This window comes from Falco rusticolus, chromosome 2 (assembly GCF_015220075.1).
Source record: "Falco rusticolus isolate bFalRus1 chromosome 2, bFalRus1.pri, whole genome shotgun sequence".
Taxonomy (NCBI): Eukaryota; Metazoa; Chordata; class Aves; order Falconiformes; family Falconidae; genus Falco; species Falco rusticolus.
This window is the reverse complement of record NC_051188.1, coordinates 63,139,220-63,155,367: the sequence shown is the minus strand read 5'-3', so window position 1 is coordinate 63,155,367 and position 16,148 is coordinate 63,139,220. Positions and strand designations below refer to the sequence as shown.

The following is a 16,148-nucleotide window of genomic DNA, read 5'->3' as shown; positions in this document are numbered from 1 at the left end:
ACTATGGCAAAGGAATGATTTTGTTGTGCATGATACAAAGGTAGTCATCGAATAAAAGAGTAATACTTGAACTACAACAGGTCCAGTGCCTCTGCAATCCACCTATAGACTGGAATTCCTTGCAAATAACTGTGTGGAGATTTATTCCCCCCTGGATATCAGATAGTCTTTGCTGTAACCAGAGAAATCAGAAACTGCCTTGCAAAGTCTATAGACAGAATCGAAGTGGGCCTCTTGGAAGGTGCCCATCAAAGTGTAAGAAAAATTAACTCTCCGTCATCTGCTTGTAAAACTGTACTGAGCATGAATAACTCACAGGAGTTAAGAGACGTACCCTGTATCGGCTTATGATGTCCGGTGGCAGTATATAGGGCTCCCCCTTCTGTCCCTTTGGCCCTTGGACTCCCTGGAGGTGACCAAAAAATAGTAAAGTAAGCTTTGATATCATATATGTTAATACATACACGGCTAAGAGTAATGAGAAGTATTGGTTGGGGTTTTCATACTGCTGTTTAGGGGCTGACACTATGCCTAGCTTTGAAAATTAATGGTTTAAAAACAAAGTGTAAACCCTCACAGTACATAGCAGAATGAATTTTGGATTCCGGGGGAAGAACCCCCCATTACATGGGAGCGGTATTACTGGGTAGCACCTCCTAGCCAGAGCTGCAGCTGCAGCTCTCCAGGGCTGACGTGCCGTGGGAAATCATGGAGACCCATTGCTCACCTCAGCATCTTCTTACGTATTGCGCCATGGAAAGCCAATACTTTGGCCATGGGGCAGGGAAGGAGAAGGTTACTTTCATCAGAAATTGTGAGTTTAATATTATTTTATCACTACTGGATAAAACTATACTGGTTTTCCTGAAGTAATCTCTCTGCAAGATCTATGTGGCATGTACAGCTCTGGTCAGAGCTCGCAGCCCCAGCTGCAGTTTAATAAGCAAGCAGAGTGCAGTGCGTCCATGATAAGTCCGCACAGATGCTCTGCTGGGCCAAAAGGGAGCTCCATTAAGAGACGGCCCATTCTCTTCCAACACACATGTGAATGAAACTCAGTTCAGCAATGATCTTAGCTTCAGGTACTTGCTGCCAGCTACTTACAATGGTACCAGGGAAACCAGAGACTCCGGGAATTCCTGGGTCACCAGGATCACCTACTGTCCCATTACAGCCGTCATGACCCGGTTTCCCCCTTGATCCTGGCTGCCCTGGATGACCCTGTTGAAGAAAAAAAAAAAAGTGTTTATCTATCCATCTGTTTCTAGTTTTCCTTTTCCTGTAGTCACACAGTATTTAGACATTCTCACATTAAGCCCAAGGCTTGGATCCATGGGAAACTATGATTTTCAAAGACAGAAACAGACAGTGCCTTTTTTTAATATAGCTGCAGCTTGAACCAGATGCCCCAGACAGCATGAAAAAATGAGTAGTGAAGGACCTTTCAGAAAGGGTAAGAAAGCTATCTTCAATGCAGGCTCTGTTAAGCAGAGAACTAAGCCAGATGATGCTGCTGTGCAGGGAGCCACCAAGAACTGGGATTGTTAAGCATTTCAGTGCTTCACACTGGAAGAGTGGGAATAAAGGTTCCTCACTGGCTTTGAACAGCTTCCAAGCTGGGAAAAAAGTCAGAGATGCTTTAGGAACTAGGTTGAGTGCCGTGATGAGGCTGTAAGTACAGAAGAAAACAGCATGGCTCAAAGCAAGGGAGCCAGGGCACTGCAGAACCTCCAGACAGAGCCTCCCATCTCAAACTGGATTTCCATTGCTGTACCTACATTCACCTTAATTGCTGATGCTTTTGGTTTGCACTGAGGCTGATGAGAAGCAAATCTGCCTTTGAGCAGCTCTTTCTTCCCGGGGACTCAGTCAGAAAAACCAGAAACTAACATAAAACATTTCTCCCTTCTCCTCTGTCTAGAGCAAGAGTTTTCTCTTTGCTTCTGCTCTCTTGCTTAGGAGAAAAAGAAATCTGTTCGGTTCCCTATGTAGCTCCATCAGGTACTAGTATTAGACACCCCAGAAGAGATCCAGGCTTGCCACCATCCTCTCTTGGCTTTCAGCCCACATCCTAGCACTGTGCCATTACAGTCTGCACACGCGCCTATTTACTTGCCTTCCGATGGTCAGCGCTAAGCCGCGGCCTCAGAAAACTGGTTGGAGAATGTAAGCGAGTGGGAAAGGCAAGGGACCTTGAGGACAGGACACAATGAGCATGCAGGTTCAAGTACTGTCTGAAGGTATTTATCCCTCACAGTGCAATGTGACGAGTTTGGGAAGGCAGGGCTAAAAAAGAAAACTTCCTCAGATGAGAGAAGCAGTCCAGCTATAGCAACGCTGAGCTTCACAGGGCAGCGATTTACTCTCCTTCCTCGGATGTTAGAGTCCTCAGAACAAACAGTATGACGTGGTGAGACGAACAAGGTCCTTGGCTTCAGAAGGGTTAATAGGAATGGGAAAGAGGGTCTTTTCCTTTTCCTTTAAGAGTGAGAAAGAGGGAGAGGGGGAAGATTGTTAGAGAGAAAGCCCTGAAACTCGATAGGGAACTCTTCTGGAAACAAAAAAGGGTGAAAGCAGAGTGGATGTGGATGCGTGGGCTGCAGAGTGGGGCCCCGGTGTCAGGGAGCACTACAAAGGAAACCCAAGCCTGGGAACTCTGTCCAGGGATTCCAGTGACTCAGATTTCTTTGTTATTTTATGACACAAGATGTAAAGAAGTGTAAGCTGGGAAAATACTGTGCTGTGAACTTTACCCAGTTTTCCTCTTTGAATGTTTCAGTTTCATGGACCTGGTCACTTTGTTCAAAGTTTGACCCTGTTTAGTGTTCAGTTTTTTAAGACTATCTCAGCATGCCATATGAGCTATAAAGCAAATAACAGTGGTTAGTAGTCTTAAAATTATTGGTCTTTCTACGTGCTTTGCAACTCTGAAATAATTACGGAACGACCCACTGGTATCCTTCATCACAAGCTTAAGAGATGTGAAGGGCTTATCTCACAGCTCTTTCCTACAAAAGAGCATACTTAGCTGGGTAACCTCCAGGGACACAGGAAATTCTGTCCTTTCCTGTCCCCTTTACAAGGGGATTTCTTCACAGGACAAAGCAAATGTACCTTAATTATTTGAAGGAATGAGAGGGAGCACAGTTTCTGCTCTCTTGTGTATCTGCAGTTCCACACACTTCAACAAATGCCCTTAGCTTAAGTGTGTGGCTGGTGCAGAATTTAGCCCAGAGATTTTAATTACAGTACAAAGGCTTTAAACCAGACTGCAATATTTGCAGTTGGTGATTTCTTAAAGATGAGGTAACTGGCTACTTACAGGAATGCCATCTGCCCCGGGGAATCCAGTGACTCCTCTTTGCCCCTAGAATGAAACAGCACAATTAAAACAATGTTCTGCCCAGTATTTTGCTCATTAGCTAAACCATCTGATATTCAAAAGTTACCATTTCTCCTTTGGGTCCACTTATTCCTGGATATCCTCTTTCACCTTTGTGACCTTTGGGACCCTGCACTCCTGGGATCCCCATCAATCCCGGTGGTCCAGTGAACCCCTGTGATCCAAGGAGTCCTGGCTGGCCCTGATAAAAATAATAAAAAAGCATTTATTTAGGAACAGTTGTGATGCACGAAGATGGATTAGTTATCACTGCTGCAATGGAGTCAATCTCTTAAAGAGAAAATAAACACAGAATCTCTTTCCGTTCCAGTAGCCCAGACTCTTTGATGAATGTCATCTGGCAACACCACGCAGGGAAACTCCAGCAACAGTGACCACATTGTGTGTGACAAAATCAATGCATGGAAATTAACACTCAAGTCAACATTCACCACCTGAATATTCATGGCTATTCTATGAAAAAGTGTTCTCTTTGGAATAAGGCTTCTCAAGAGTGATCCTCACTGACCTACAACACAACCGACTACACACCAAGCAAGTAAAATGTGTTTAACTGTGAAATCTGCTTAGTGGCTGTATTACGTACAAATGGAGTCTGATATTTAATGGCAGGAATTTCTGCCTCTTTGAGGTTGATATCTCTATTTAGCAGTGTAGTCTGAAAAATGATTTGGTGTACATGCATCCACACAGGTTGAAGAGTTGAGTGCAGGGCTCGCTTGTCATTCTCCCTTTCAGCACTGGTTTGGCTCTTTCAGGCCACTTCAAACATTGTTAAAAAATTATCCCCTTGTTGACTGCCAACATCACAAGGCTCAACAGGGGAAAAAATGCAATGACACAACGGTGGTTTAAGTAATGGGCTGTGACAGTATGTCTGAGATCTGTGAACCAAAGTATCTGAAAGCCATTCCAGACGTAGTGTCACCAAAGGCACATATGTTTTGCATGCTCTACAGTACTCAGTGCACTAATGACACTAACAGCAAATTGCCACAATCTTTTCTGGAGAAATACCCTTCAGCGGTGCAAAGTACCATTTACCAAGACGTTCTAATTAAGCTGATCCTAATGAAAATATTTTAAAATTGCAATTAAGACTTTTCACAGACCAGTCTGCAACAGCATTGGTTTCTCATGAAATAAGAATTACAGCAAAACATGAGCAAACAGATATTTATACAAATGAGCTGATAAAAAATTAACACCTTGGTTTAGTATAAAATCTTACAGACTCACCTACGCCTGCAAAGAAAGAGCTAGAAGATGAATGCGATCCCTGTCTGAGAAGAAAAATAGTACAACCTCATTTAATGCCATTGAGGTGGGATGAGCAAAGGAGGGCAGCGCAGGGAGCTGAAGAAGTGAACCTGAAGATATCCTAATTTCTTTGTATTCAGGGAGTTGTAGTAAAGATACTGAACAACGCCTTATTGATATTAGGCAAAATTTATTTTATTCTCATATTGAAGGATAGGCCCATTTGTGACACACTTTCAAAACTTCATTGTCAACAATCTATCTATAATTAACATTTATCTATGCTACAGTTGTCTTGACAAACCTGAAAACAAACATCATGACTGAAACACAGCTTACTTCTAGTTCTAAAAAAAAATCAATTTTCCACACTGCTTTTGCGGAAAATGGCTGTCACAGCAGTTGGAGTAGTTTTTATGTTTTAAGTCTTACTGTATTATATCCAGTGAGTCCATACTGAGCAGCTGAAATAGCCAGAGTACAAAACAGTGCAATTTTTTTCTTGGAAGAAGACTAGGAATGGGCCAGTATGACAAATGAATTACAGGTTGTTTCTCAGGACAGGTGACCAGGATGGAACTCTCACAGTATGGATCTCTTTCTATATTGTTATTATTAATTTGACGAAATGTGGTTTAGTAGCGTTGCCAAAGAGCACCATGGATTTAAGTATTTGAGCTGTCAGTGTGAGAAGAGAATCTCTCCTCTGCTTACAACTAAGCCCAACTTTATATAGCATCCCTACTTCTAAACCAAGACTATTCATGTGGATTATTAGGTGCTAGCAGGCCAGGTCTTTTCAAGTTAACAAACTGAGAAGTAACAAAGGTTATATGAATGCACATAAAATATAATTTGTGCTGGCAGGAGGCATACACATCTTAACAAGCAGCTGCTCATTTCCTTATGCCAGCCACAGCTGGCTGTTACAAAGGCATCTTTCTCCACATTCGTAGGTTTCATATTTTGAAAAATCAGTGAATCTCTAAAAGTTATGCTATGAGGTGCAGACCCTCGCCTAAGCAGATTCACAGTAAACATATTTTCTTAGTTACCTGACTCAAAGAGGAAAGGTGCTGATTAGAAGCGCTAGAATAATGACTTAAATCTGAACCAATATTCATCACTGTGAGCTCCAAGATCAGGAAGAAGTCTTTTCTGATGTCACTTTTTCTTGATTTATCTTACCTACTATGCCTCAGAATTTAAGTATAAAGAAATTAAGCGTACAAAGGAACATACACCATGAAACTGCCTTTTAAGGGAAATAATAGATATTTCATTCATTAAAAAAAAATGCAGTTTGTACTCTTTATTGTTTTTTGTAAAGCTGTACCAATTCTTATGAAAATATCGATCTAAAATATTTCCAACTTATAAAGCCTTAAAATTTAATTAAATACTTAAGTTAGTTTGTTCTTCCCCATACACACAAATCTGGAAAGGAACCTTTAAAAAGGATGAAAACATATCTCATACACCTGCAAAGAACACAAATTATGCAAATTCAACTGTAGAGATTTGAGTTGGATCCAGTTTCAATTTAATTTTGAGAAATTCCGAATACAAATGTTTCCGTTACTTCCACAAAGAAAGGCAAACATGGATTCCGTACACTGAAAATGCTGCTTCATTTCTGAAGTACCTGAAAAGCCACAAGAAATCAAATAAATTCCAAAAGCTACTCATCCACCTGAGATATGCAAATCATCTCTTCAGTGCCCATCTATACCCCTCCTGTGGGCAGCAGGCTGCAGGCAAAACACATGTAAAACACTTAATTGTAACTTCTGATAAAATGCTGGTTATGTTCAGAACTGTTAAATCCGTGCCTGGATTTCTGCAGGGGCCACACAGAGCTGTAAGACATCAAAGGTGCCATTACAGGGAACATGGTTACCTCTAGTTCCTACACCAAACTCCACTCTCCCACTTCCAGTCCCATTTTTCTGTCAGGTGTGGAGGAAGAGGTAAACAAGGAATGGAAAATGAGGAAGAGAGCTGGGCAATGCCAGCGCCCCTTCCTCATGCTTTCCTGGTAAATATCTGACCATTTGTTTGCTGAGAAATAGAGGTTATTTAGTATTATTTCCGACAAGGACAACAGAATTGATCCTTCTAGGACCAGTTTAGCATGAAGCTAGAGTCAGAGCTCGGGAAGTACTTCATATCATGACAATGTTTGTGTAATTCTTCAGCCAATTAGTACCTTAGCTTGTTAACTGAATTAACTTTGTTAACCTTTGTTAACTCAGGCTTGTCAGCTTTTACTCTGTTTTCTTTATGTTAGATCTTTTGTTGAAGATGTCCCTTGTTCATTAGCAAATGACCTAAGAATGTTCTCTCTTTTGCAAAGGTCATCGAGGATATTTAAGCAAAGACAATCAGTTTGAAAGGTTTAGTCAAATAAAGCATGACTCAATTAACAGAGTCCTGAATTCCCCTGTGTGAAACATGCCATGCATGGTACTGCTCTGCTTGAGCTCCTGGAGGGTCAGAAAGCGAAAGCCTAGAAAATTCTCTAAAGATGCAAAATGGTGTCCAGAATAAATTGCCAGGTAAAAAAATCCAAACCCAACGACAACAAAAAGGCAAGCCTAGTGAAACATGCTATCCCTATCTGTTGTATTTTAGACAATTCATCAAGTACTTTCTCTGGTGCCCCCTTTTCTTAAATGATAAAGCAATGCAGAAACGTGCTCTGGCCCACAGTGCTCTCAGGCAGAAGGCTTCCCATTTTGCTGGGGTGAACTGGAACTCTTCTGAATCCAGGACATAGCATGATTACTTGGTGTCACCCACCACTGGATTTACAGGCCAGTCCTAAGAGGCTTACCCAAGCGTGCATGGCATGCTACGGCCAGCACCTCCAAGGGAGCACGCAGAAAGAAAAGGAAAAAGTGGGCTGACGGAGTATTTTGGAGACTAACATGAAGTTTTTTCTTTGTTCTTATACAAAACTTCCACAACTGTTCAGATAAATTACAAGGCGTCCAACGGCAGCATACGTCCTAAACAGGCGTTCCCTGCTTTGCTCTTCCTGCGACTTCAGTTGACTGGAAGAGGTCTCACACAATTCATGTGGCTGGCCCAGCCATGTGCAAAAGTTATTTACAGAGAGAAGCAAAGGTCAGAAATTGAGGAAGCCTGGAGAAAATCTTCCCAGAAAATATTTGCGATGTTGTATATACATTGTTGCTTGTCCAGTGACGTGCATGAAAGAAAGTGCCGTCGGGGCTGTGACTGAATTTAATAACTACATTTTGCAATTAAGTCCCAGTGGACTTAAAAATATTCTGAACAGACTTTTAAATCTGTACTGAATGTTCATGTTCTGCAGCTTGAACTTTAATTTTCAGTTCTTTTAGGATCAGTCAAATGAAAGAGATGTCATGTTGCAATACTTTCTTCCTTCTAATTTACTGCTAAATTTACAGTGTGGAAACAAAACTGGTAGAGGAGGGTAACCTAATTCTGAGAGCAACCAATTGTTTGAGATGCTATACAAATATAGTTACAATAAATGACAGTACCTGCTCCAAAGGTTTTAAAATACAAGAACATCATCATGAATTGCTGAGAAGTCCACCTACCAGCACAGAGCTACAAAGAAAGGAGAAAACTGTTGATTCGCAATACAAGGAGACAGAATCAAAACTACTGCAGAGCTTCACCGTCATTGAGCCCATTTCTCCACATTTCATTACAGACTTCCATTTTGCAACTGCTTCTGGTATACGGAATGTGATGATTCAGTATTCCCCACACGAAAACGATCCTTGTAGGTCATCATTTATTTAATAGTGGACAAGACGAAGGGAGGTTAATTCCCTGACATTTAAAAAGGTCACTGGTGAAAGGACAAGTTCACTTCCTATGGGAAGGGTGATCTGACCGTGACAGACAAGTGGGATCTGGGACTTTTTGTAAGAGAGCTCAGCCTGGAACGGTCCCCGGAAGAACAGATGGGGAAAGGATGTGACAGCAAAGACCTTGATGCAGGACCACTACAGGGAGACCAGCAAGTGGAGCAGAGAGCAACATACCAGGGAATAAAATTAGTTATAAGGAAAATGAGCAACTTCTGAGCTGATTAAAAGTGCTAACCCAGGAAAAAGCACCCCTGCAGGCACACAGGAAAGAAACAGAAAAGTTTTAAAATGTAACGCTGGCAAAATATGGAGAATGGGGGGTGTAAATGTAGGGAATTTGTGAATCTCTCAGGCATCTTCTCTGGAGGTAGGTATAGAAAAGCAATTGTTGAGCCCAACTAAAAAAATGTATGACCTTCGTGCTCCCCCACTGTCCAAAAATATAAACTACAAGGAACAACCTCAAGAACTCTGTTGTGGCGCAGAGTGAGACTGGGATGTGCATACCACTTGGCATTTCTCCCGCAGCATAAATCCAGGAGTTTACAGATTGAACATATTAGAGGGGAATATGTGAGGGAAGGGTTTGGAGTTTCAGCTCCATGCAGTGTAGGCTGTGCCAGAAATACTTGAGGTATGGGCTGCACAGCTTTGAGCTGAGAGGCAGAGCATCCTGCTGCCATAGCTCAACAAGTTCATTTCAAGTCAGCGACTGCTTCTGGTGGCCCCAGGCTGCCCAGCATGGACAGATCTCCAGTGAGCTTGTCTCACAACACCCTCTGACTATTTACAAAACCAATTCCAAAACAAGTTTAAGATCCTGTGGGTCTTAACTGATTATTTTTGCATAATCTTTCTATGGCAGGGATACATGCGTAGTCTTCCTTTCCTGCCAGCCCTACTAAGATGGAATTTTTGTTTACCCACACTTCTCACTGGTTACTGGAATAAACCAAGCTTAAAATCCCTCACTTTCAAAGCTTCACTGGGTACATCTTCAGTCACCGATAAGCACATCTACTATGACACAGAAGACACTGGTACATTTCTATACCATACATCATTTTGCTGTACATTGATAATGTAGTTTGAACAGATCCATCTGCCTCAGCAATTCAGGAGGTCTTTTTTTTTAGCAAGTTTTAAACATTTTTGTAATTCTACCTGGGAAAAGCAGGTGAAAACAATCTGTGGAATGGTAGAAAATATAAATATATAGAGCAAAACATAGCTAATGCTAGCCACTGGAAATAAAGATTATCTGGGAGAAAATATCCTGCAGTTTCTGCAGGCTTGGTTGTTAAACGTATTAGCAAGTCACTTTATTTCTGTGTCTTCTGCAAGTTACTTTATTTCTGTGTCTTCAGTACTGTAATAATGACTATTTTCTAAAAAATGATTAATCTCAATTTGCAGTGAGCATTCAGAAGCTCCTCACTAGGTGGCACCAGCCATTGCTGCTGCACACAGATCCCACCACCTCAGGTGCACGTTTCCAGCATATGTCATAACCTTCAGGAAATCTGATAAGGAGATCAGGTAGGGTCAAAACACCTTTGTGCAAGGTCTAAGGCAACAAAAGCAGAAGGCTTCCTGCAAAACGTCTGGCAGTGAGACAACTGGGAAAGTGCAGATGAAATGGAATGAAATTCATCATGCAACTGAGCAGCACGGCTTCCTGCAGTGCCTGTGTTTCATTGTTCACTCTTTAATTCATGTAGTATAGGGACTTGGTCTTCTAAGAGGAACGAGAAAGACTTATTATTTCTCCAGTGGACTGCAAAATTTACGTGTAGTATCACAGGCCTGCACTTTCTCAAATTTATGTTCTGAATCTGTATTTTACTGCAGGGCTGGCATTAGCTTCTGCCACCACATGGTTACCAGTGCTAGGAAAGGATGGACTTCTGTGATCTAAATTGAATATTGATAAGCAAATGATGCAAAACTTTCTCAAGTGCCTTAAGCTATGGTATTCAATTCTTAAACACAGAGTAGCACTGAAAGAGTCATCAGGCTTTTAAAAAAAGTACATAGCTAATGGTTATTTCTATTTTTAATTTATCTTTTGCTACTTCAGAGAAGGCTATTTAGCTGAGTTTCACATTCCAGCTTGTTTTCTCAGAAAAAAAAAAAACCCTTTCCTTCTCATTTGTTAAAAGGCTTTTTTTATTTATATCAAAAAGTAAACAAAAAATTATAGAATTCACTTAAAGTTAAAAATAACTAAAAAAATGAGGCTAGTTCAGCCTAGTGGCACGGTAACAATTTGCTGCTCTTTCAACTACACTGTCTGAACATGCGGCATTTTCTCTCAGGACAGCAGTGACCAAATGACATTAACATTAATTCCAAAGCAGTGATTCAGATTGCACACTTTTATTTTTTTTTAATTAAGGAAGGAATAAACATTAAATCTTCATAAAAAAAGAACTATGAAAGGGTTCTCTTTACCAGAAGCCACAGTCCTTTTCTGTAGTCAGTAAATGAAATAATTTTGTACTGTTTTCTGTTCCCACAGTTTGATCTAATTTGTGATCTTCCAGAAAGTTGCTATGTCACCCAAGAAGATAAAACATGTGTAAAAGAAAATACATGCTGGAATGTAGGTCAAGCACTAAAAAGAACCAGTTAAAAGTATCTTCACAACACAAAATACATAAGAATTTATGTCAGAAAAGCTTTCTGTGCTTTGCAGAGCTGCTGTAGAAAGAACGATACTGGGACCACAGCAACAGTCTTTCAAAGAAAAACATCCAAAACGGCAAGTCTAGACAAAACCTCACAAGGATTTCCATACTAAGTCTTTAAAGGTTATTGCGTAGAGGAAAGGAGATGAGGAAGGAGGAGAAGATGTGGGAAGGAAGTGGTGGGCAGAGGGAAGGGTGGTTTTGTTTGCAGGCTCAGTAAGGGAAGAGCTCTGAAACTTCAAAGCAGCATCTCTGCTGAAGTATGTCTGCACAGACAAATTGGGAAATTTGGGATTAGAGTTAAGACATATATTAGCAACTATATCTATCTAGTAAGCATGCTTTACTGAATTAGGTAGTAGAACTTGTAATGACTTGAAAGGCATGAAATTTATTTTAAGGGTTGTATTTATTGAACAGATGTAGACATTTATCTACATGCCATGTAGTCATGCAAAGCTCCTAAGTGGTGAGAGTGATACCTTATGGCGTGATACATCCTAATGCAGATATTAACAAATCTGCATTAACAAATGAACAGGGTCAAACAAATGAACCCTGAATGTACCCATTTTTCTGCCCATTCCTGCTTACAAAAGGAGTTTAGGTCCCTAGCTCAAATGTTGGAACTCCACATCTCCATTTTCTAAACTGTGCAAGAAGGCAATATCCCAAAAGATCAAGTCTTTGTAGTTAGGATTTAGCAGTTAGGATCAAGATTCCAATAAATGTGAGCATGAGAATTATGCTGCATGAAAAAGGTGCTGGATATAAATGCAATAAATGTACTAAACTTGGCAGTCAGTATATGCCAGCACCATTGCTACTGGTGGTGCAAACCAGTAGGATTTTCTTGGGAGTTAGAAATGTTTCAGTGTAAGAAAATGATCAGATGATAATGTTGTGTGCTCAAAAGCATATCCATTTATTCCAAGTATAACATCTGGCCCCAACCTTGCTTCCATTTTTTGTTACTCAGATACATGTTTCGTTTAGGCTGGTAGGAGCCACATAAATACCAAGACTTCTGTAGAGCTTCAAGACTTCTATATAGCTTCTTGCTCAGTTTCTATCATCTTTATTTAGGGCATAACAAAATCTCTGCTTAGACTGGGCTCTGCTAAAATTCTGGTATGGGGCTCTGGTAGGACGTAAGGGGATCATGGGGAAAGCTTCCTATCTCAGAAACCTGCAGAGCTGGGGCTGGCCTGACGCTGTGCAGCCTCAACAGATGCTTTGGGTTAGTGCGAGAGCGGATGTGCGATTAATGGAGCAACTCACTTTATGTTGGTTAAACCAACCTAAAAGAACTATAAAACCAGAAAAAACCTACTGATATTGACATGTCAATATTGTCTCTCTGACTTGCAACTACGTACTTTCAGAAAGAGTTAACTAAAATAACTTTGAGATGATACCTTGAATCAACTTGAAGTTGAGATCATGAACTAATGATGTTTTATAGACCACTAAAATGACATTGATTTATCCTAGCAAAACTTTAATTGCTATTTAATTAACTGGAGAAGATTAGTTTGATAGCTGACCAAAAATTCAACAGAGAGGAAAATCGTCTTGCCAAATTTGCTCTTACAGCAGACAAATACCAAGATGATGGGTGTGGAGCAGGAGGAAGCAGGGAACTCCCAGTTAGTCAGTGACAGTTGCTGTATCATGCCCAGTGTAAAAGGGCAGACTTTGGTCATGGTACCTAATAAACATCTGACTGAGCATTTCGAGGGACAGTGAATGCCTCGCACGTTTTTAGTGTGTGTGTTTTCAGAACAGAAGAAAATTCTATTCAATCAACATGGGTTTTGACAGGATTAAATAAGCCAGACACTTTCCAGGGCAGCATACAATGCAGTGCAATCATAATCTGCTAGTATCTACACCAAAATGTATTTCTTTTTCATTCTTTCCATTCATTCCATTCATTTTGTTATCATCACGCTATTAAGATCAACTGCTTTTCATGACTTTTTAAAAATCACAGTTCACACAAAATGCTAACAACTTGCATAACAGTGGGTCGGTGGTTGTAAGGTTGCTGCTTGGCTAGCTTTGCTCCTCAAGGCAAGACAACAACCAGCACCTGCTCGTGTTAGAACATTCAGTCATAGACCCGAAAGCCAATCCGTCAGTCCAATTGCTTTCAAATGGCTTCTGGTAGTGTGTGGGAGTGTTCTCAAGATCCTAAAATTCAGGAAGTTCAACACAGATGTTTTCTGTCAGTAGGCGTTGGAAGCACCAATAGTAACATCTGTTCACTTTTCATATTTGTGAGAACATTTTTTTTCTGTCCAAAACCCAGTCACTGTTGAAATTTCCAAATTGTGCAACTGGCCAAAATGTTAAGCTCATTAGGCTCCATGAGTTTAAGAGTATGTGAAAATTAAAACCCCTGCAGGAGTTCAGTCTATCATATGCCAATTTTTCCATTCTGTGCCCCTCTTCTGTTTAAACAAAAGTATAATTATTTTTGTGGTGGGAACAGCTATCAGAACTGACTTGATAATGCAAATCTAAGTTACTACTGGATGTTTAAACTGTAGAAATAATTTAATTCTCTTACAGAGGCTGTGACTTTTTTAGTGAGTTGTATACTGAAATATGCTCTCTAGAGCTCAGCATACACGCTCTAGAAACATGTACAAGGGACTTGGTGCAGACCTTAAAAACCCTCCCAGTCCGGTCATGGGAATTTACAGTTTGGGACGATCTCCGAGTTCCCAGCAAGGCCAGATGATTGGCTCTGAACCGCCAGGAAGGATGGGGGGCTTTAAGGCAGATGTGTGCAGCAATATGAAGAATCATTGTTGATGTGGAATAAGACACATTTTTTTTCTCCTAATGCTTCTGGACAGATGGGTCTCAAGAGCAGCAGGGTGCTGTGAGATCATCTGAATGGAGTTTGCACAGTTGTTTTCTCCACATGACTTGCTAATCTTGCTGTTAGTATCAATGCGGATGCTCTAGACATTTCAGCAGCCAGGACTCTGCTGAAGCCTGCTGTTGAGTCAGCTTATACTGAAGCTGAATGAACTCTTATGCCTTCCAGTGGATGTGGCTTGTTAACATCACAAATACTCTAATGCAATCACTTCGATGGTCTTTAAACTGAGCCTGGCTTCGTGTTGGGTTTGGCTCCAAAAACAACAAATAGTCTAAGTAATCTATGAGAAGCCTTGCCATCTTCAGGTAGTAAATAGAAATACTAAAAGCTGTAAGAAATTGTCTTTTATATAATACAATTAAGTTACCTGTCTATCGTATACACAGATTCACAGAAGATTTTTGTAAGTTGATGGTAGTCGGTGAAGCTGAATGATCTAGGGAATTTCTGTGATCCCACACAAGTTTGGGGTTTTTCCTTGAAATCAGGAAAGAGTAAAAACATTTTCTTTTCAGTCATGAAGGCAATAGTTGTAATCATACACCTGAAAAAATATACTCTCTCTGTTGAATGTAACTTGTGATAACAGTCCTGAAGAGGGTCAAGAGTGGAGTATAAACTTGAACAGGAAGGTATAGCTCTCCAGATCCATTAAGAAAGATCTAGTTTTTCTATTACATTTAGTTTGAGATAGCAATAACGGGGGCCAAGAGTGCCCACACATCTTCTGCAGATTCCAAAATCTCATCACTCATGGGAAAGGATGTTCTGGAGAACATCAGCAGCAGACAGTTCCACAGCTGCTCAAGGAGAATGCCTATTTATCATTTCAAATGTTGATTTCAAAAGCTACTGGTAATTTTTTAACCATTTATTGTAGGCAGTGTGGGCTACGCAGCTGCTTCAGCAAAGGATTGGGATGAAATCAGACAAACCAATCTGTTTGATCCTTTACTCCTTTTCTTTCTGCAGATACTGGGGGAGCAAAGATACTATAAACTGTAATGGCAAGTTGCTTTTACCTGAAAGACATTAGTTTGACAGGCCCTGGAGAAAATTAGTGTTGTTCTCTGCTAGTAAATGCAGGTAATATAAATGAAAAGAGAAGCCTTCCAGACAAGGAGAAACAGCAGAAGCAGCCTTCCTGTTCTATGGGAATACCAGAGAGATTGCTAAAGAATTTGTCATGACTACTTATCCGGGTCCCATCACCAGGAACTGGTTTCAGGCTTCAGCTTGAGGAGAGCACCTTCAGCATTTCAGATTCTGATTGCGGAATGAGTCCAAGCTATGTTAAACTAGTGCCGCCTTGGCTAAAACATGGTCTGCTTGCGGTGTTAGTTGTGTTGAAGAAATCAGTGCTGTGCAGTGATGTGCTGTCTTCATGAACTTATGGCAATCTACTTGCAGGGATGCTTCCCTCAGCCTAATGGGAGAGGCTGCATTTATTGACAAGGAAATTCGAATTCCAATTCTAAAGGTCAGAATGGTGCCGTTCACACGCTAACCGTGACCCCGAATCTCTGCTAGGATGCTTCACCTGCTTTACCTTGTCTGCTACAGGCAAGGATGAAAGGAAGCAGGAGATAAATTTGAAGCTTCCGATTTCCAAAAAACTAACTAATGCTGGAATGTCTGTATCCTAGATTTAGAGGTCCTGGATCCTCCAGGTACCTGAAATGACTTCAACTGCCACAGGGAGCGTCAGCCTTCTGTATTTTTGACAGAGGCAGTAACAAATGTACTCCATGTTCATGTGGCTCCTCTGAGTTTTTGACCTCCCTCTTCCCCTTTTTCCATGAAAAAAAGTTTCAGTTTTAACTTTCTTAACTTCTGCATCTGGGAGGACTTACAGGTTTTACCTAGCTTCTGAAAAGAACCAGTGCTAGCTCTCCTATGTAAGCTAATGCTTATATTTTTTATTGCTTTTTTTGTCAAGAGGCCAAGGACACTTGTTATATGAAAGCAAACAAACTCTGAGCAATACAGTTATTGAGCACTACAGTGCTCAATACAGACTGTGATAA

The 16,148-nt window shown here is 40.8% G+C and overlaps 1 protein-coding gene across 3 annotated transcripts in view; it reads right to left on the bottom strand.

The window, feature by feature from the left end:
• The window catches only part of COL4A2 (collagen type IV alpha 2 chain), a 149,559-nt gene that overhangs the window by 49,804 nt on the left and 83,607 nt on the right, over nt 1–16,148 (bottom strand). For all 3 annotated transcript variants that reach the window (XM_037375714.1, XM_037375715.1, XM_037375713.1), the window contains 4 exons: nt 3,450–3,584; nt 3,323–3,367; nt 1,105–1,221; nt 335–406 (listed from right to left, as the gene is read on the bottom strand). In XM_037375714.1, coding sequence (XP_037231611.1) covers nt 335–406; nt 1,105–1,221; nt 3,323–3,367; nt 3,450–3,584 — 369 coding nt within the window. The remainder of the gene's footprint in view (nt 1–334; nt 407–1,104; nt 1,222–3,322; nt 3,368–3,449; nt 3,585–16,148) is intronic.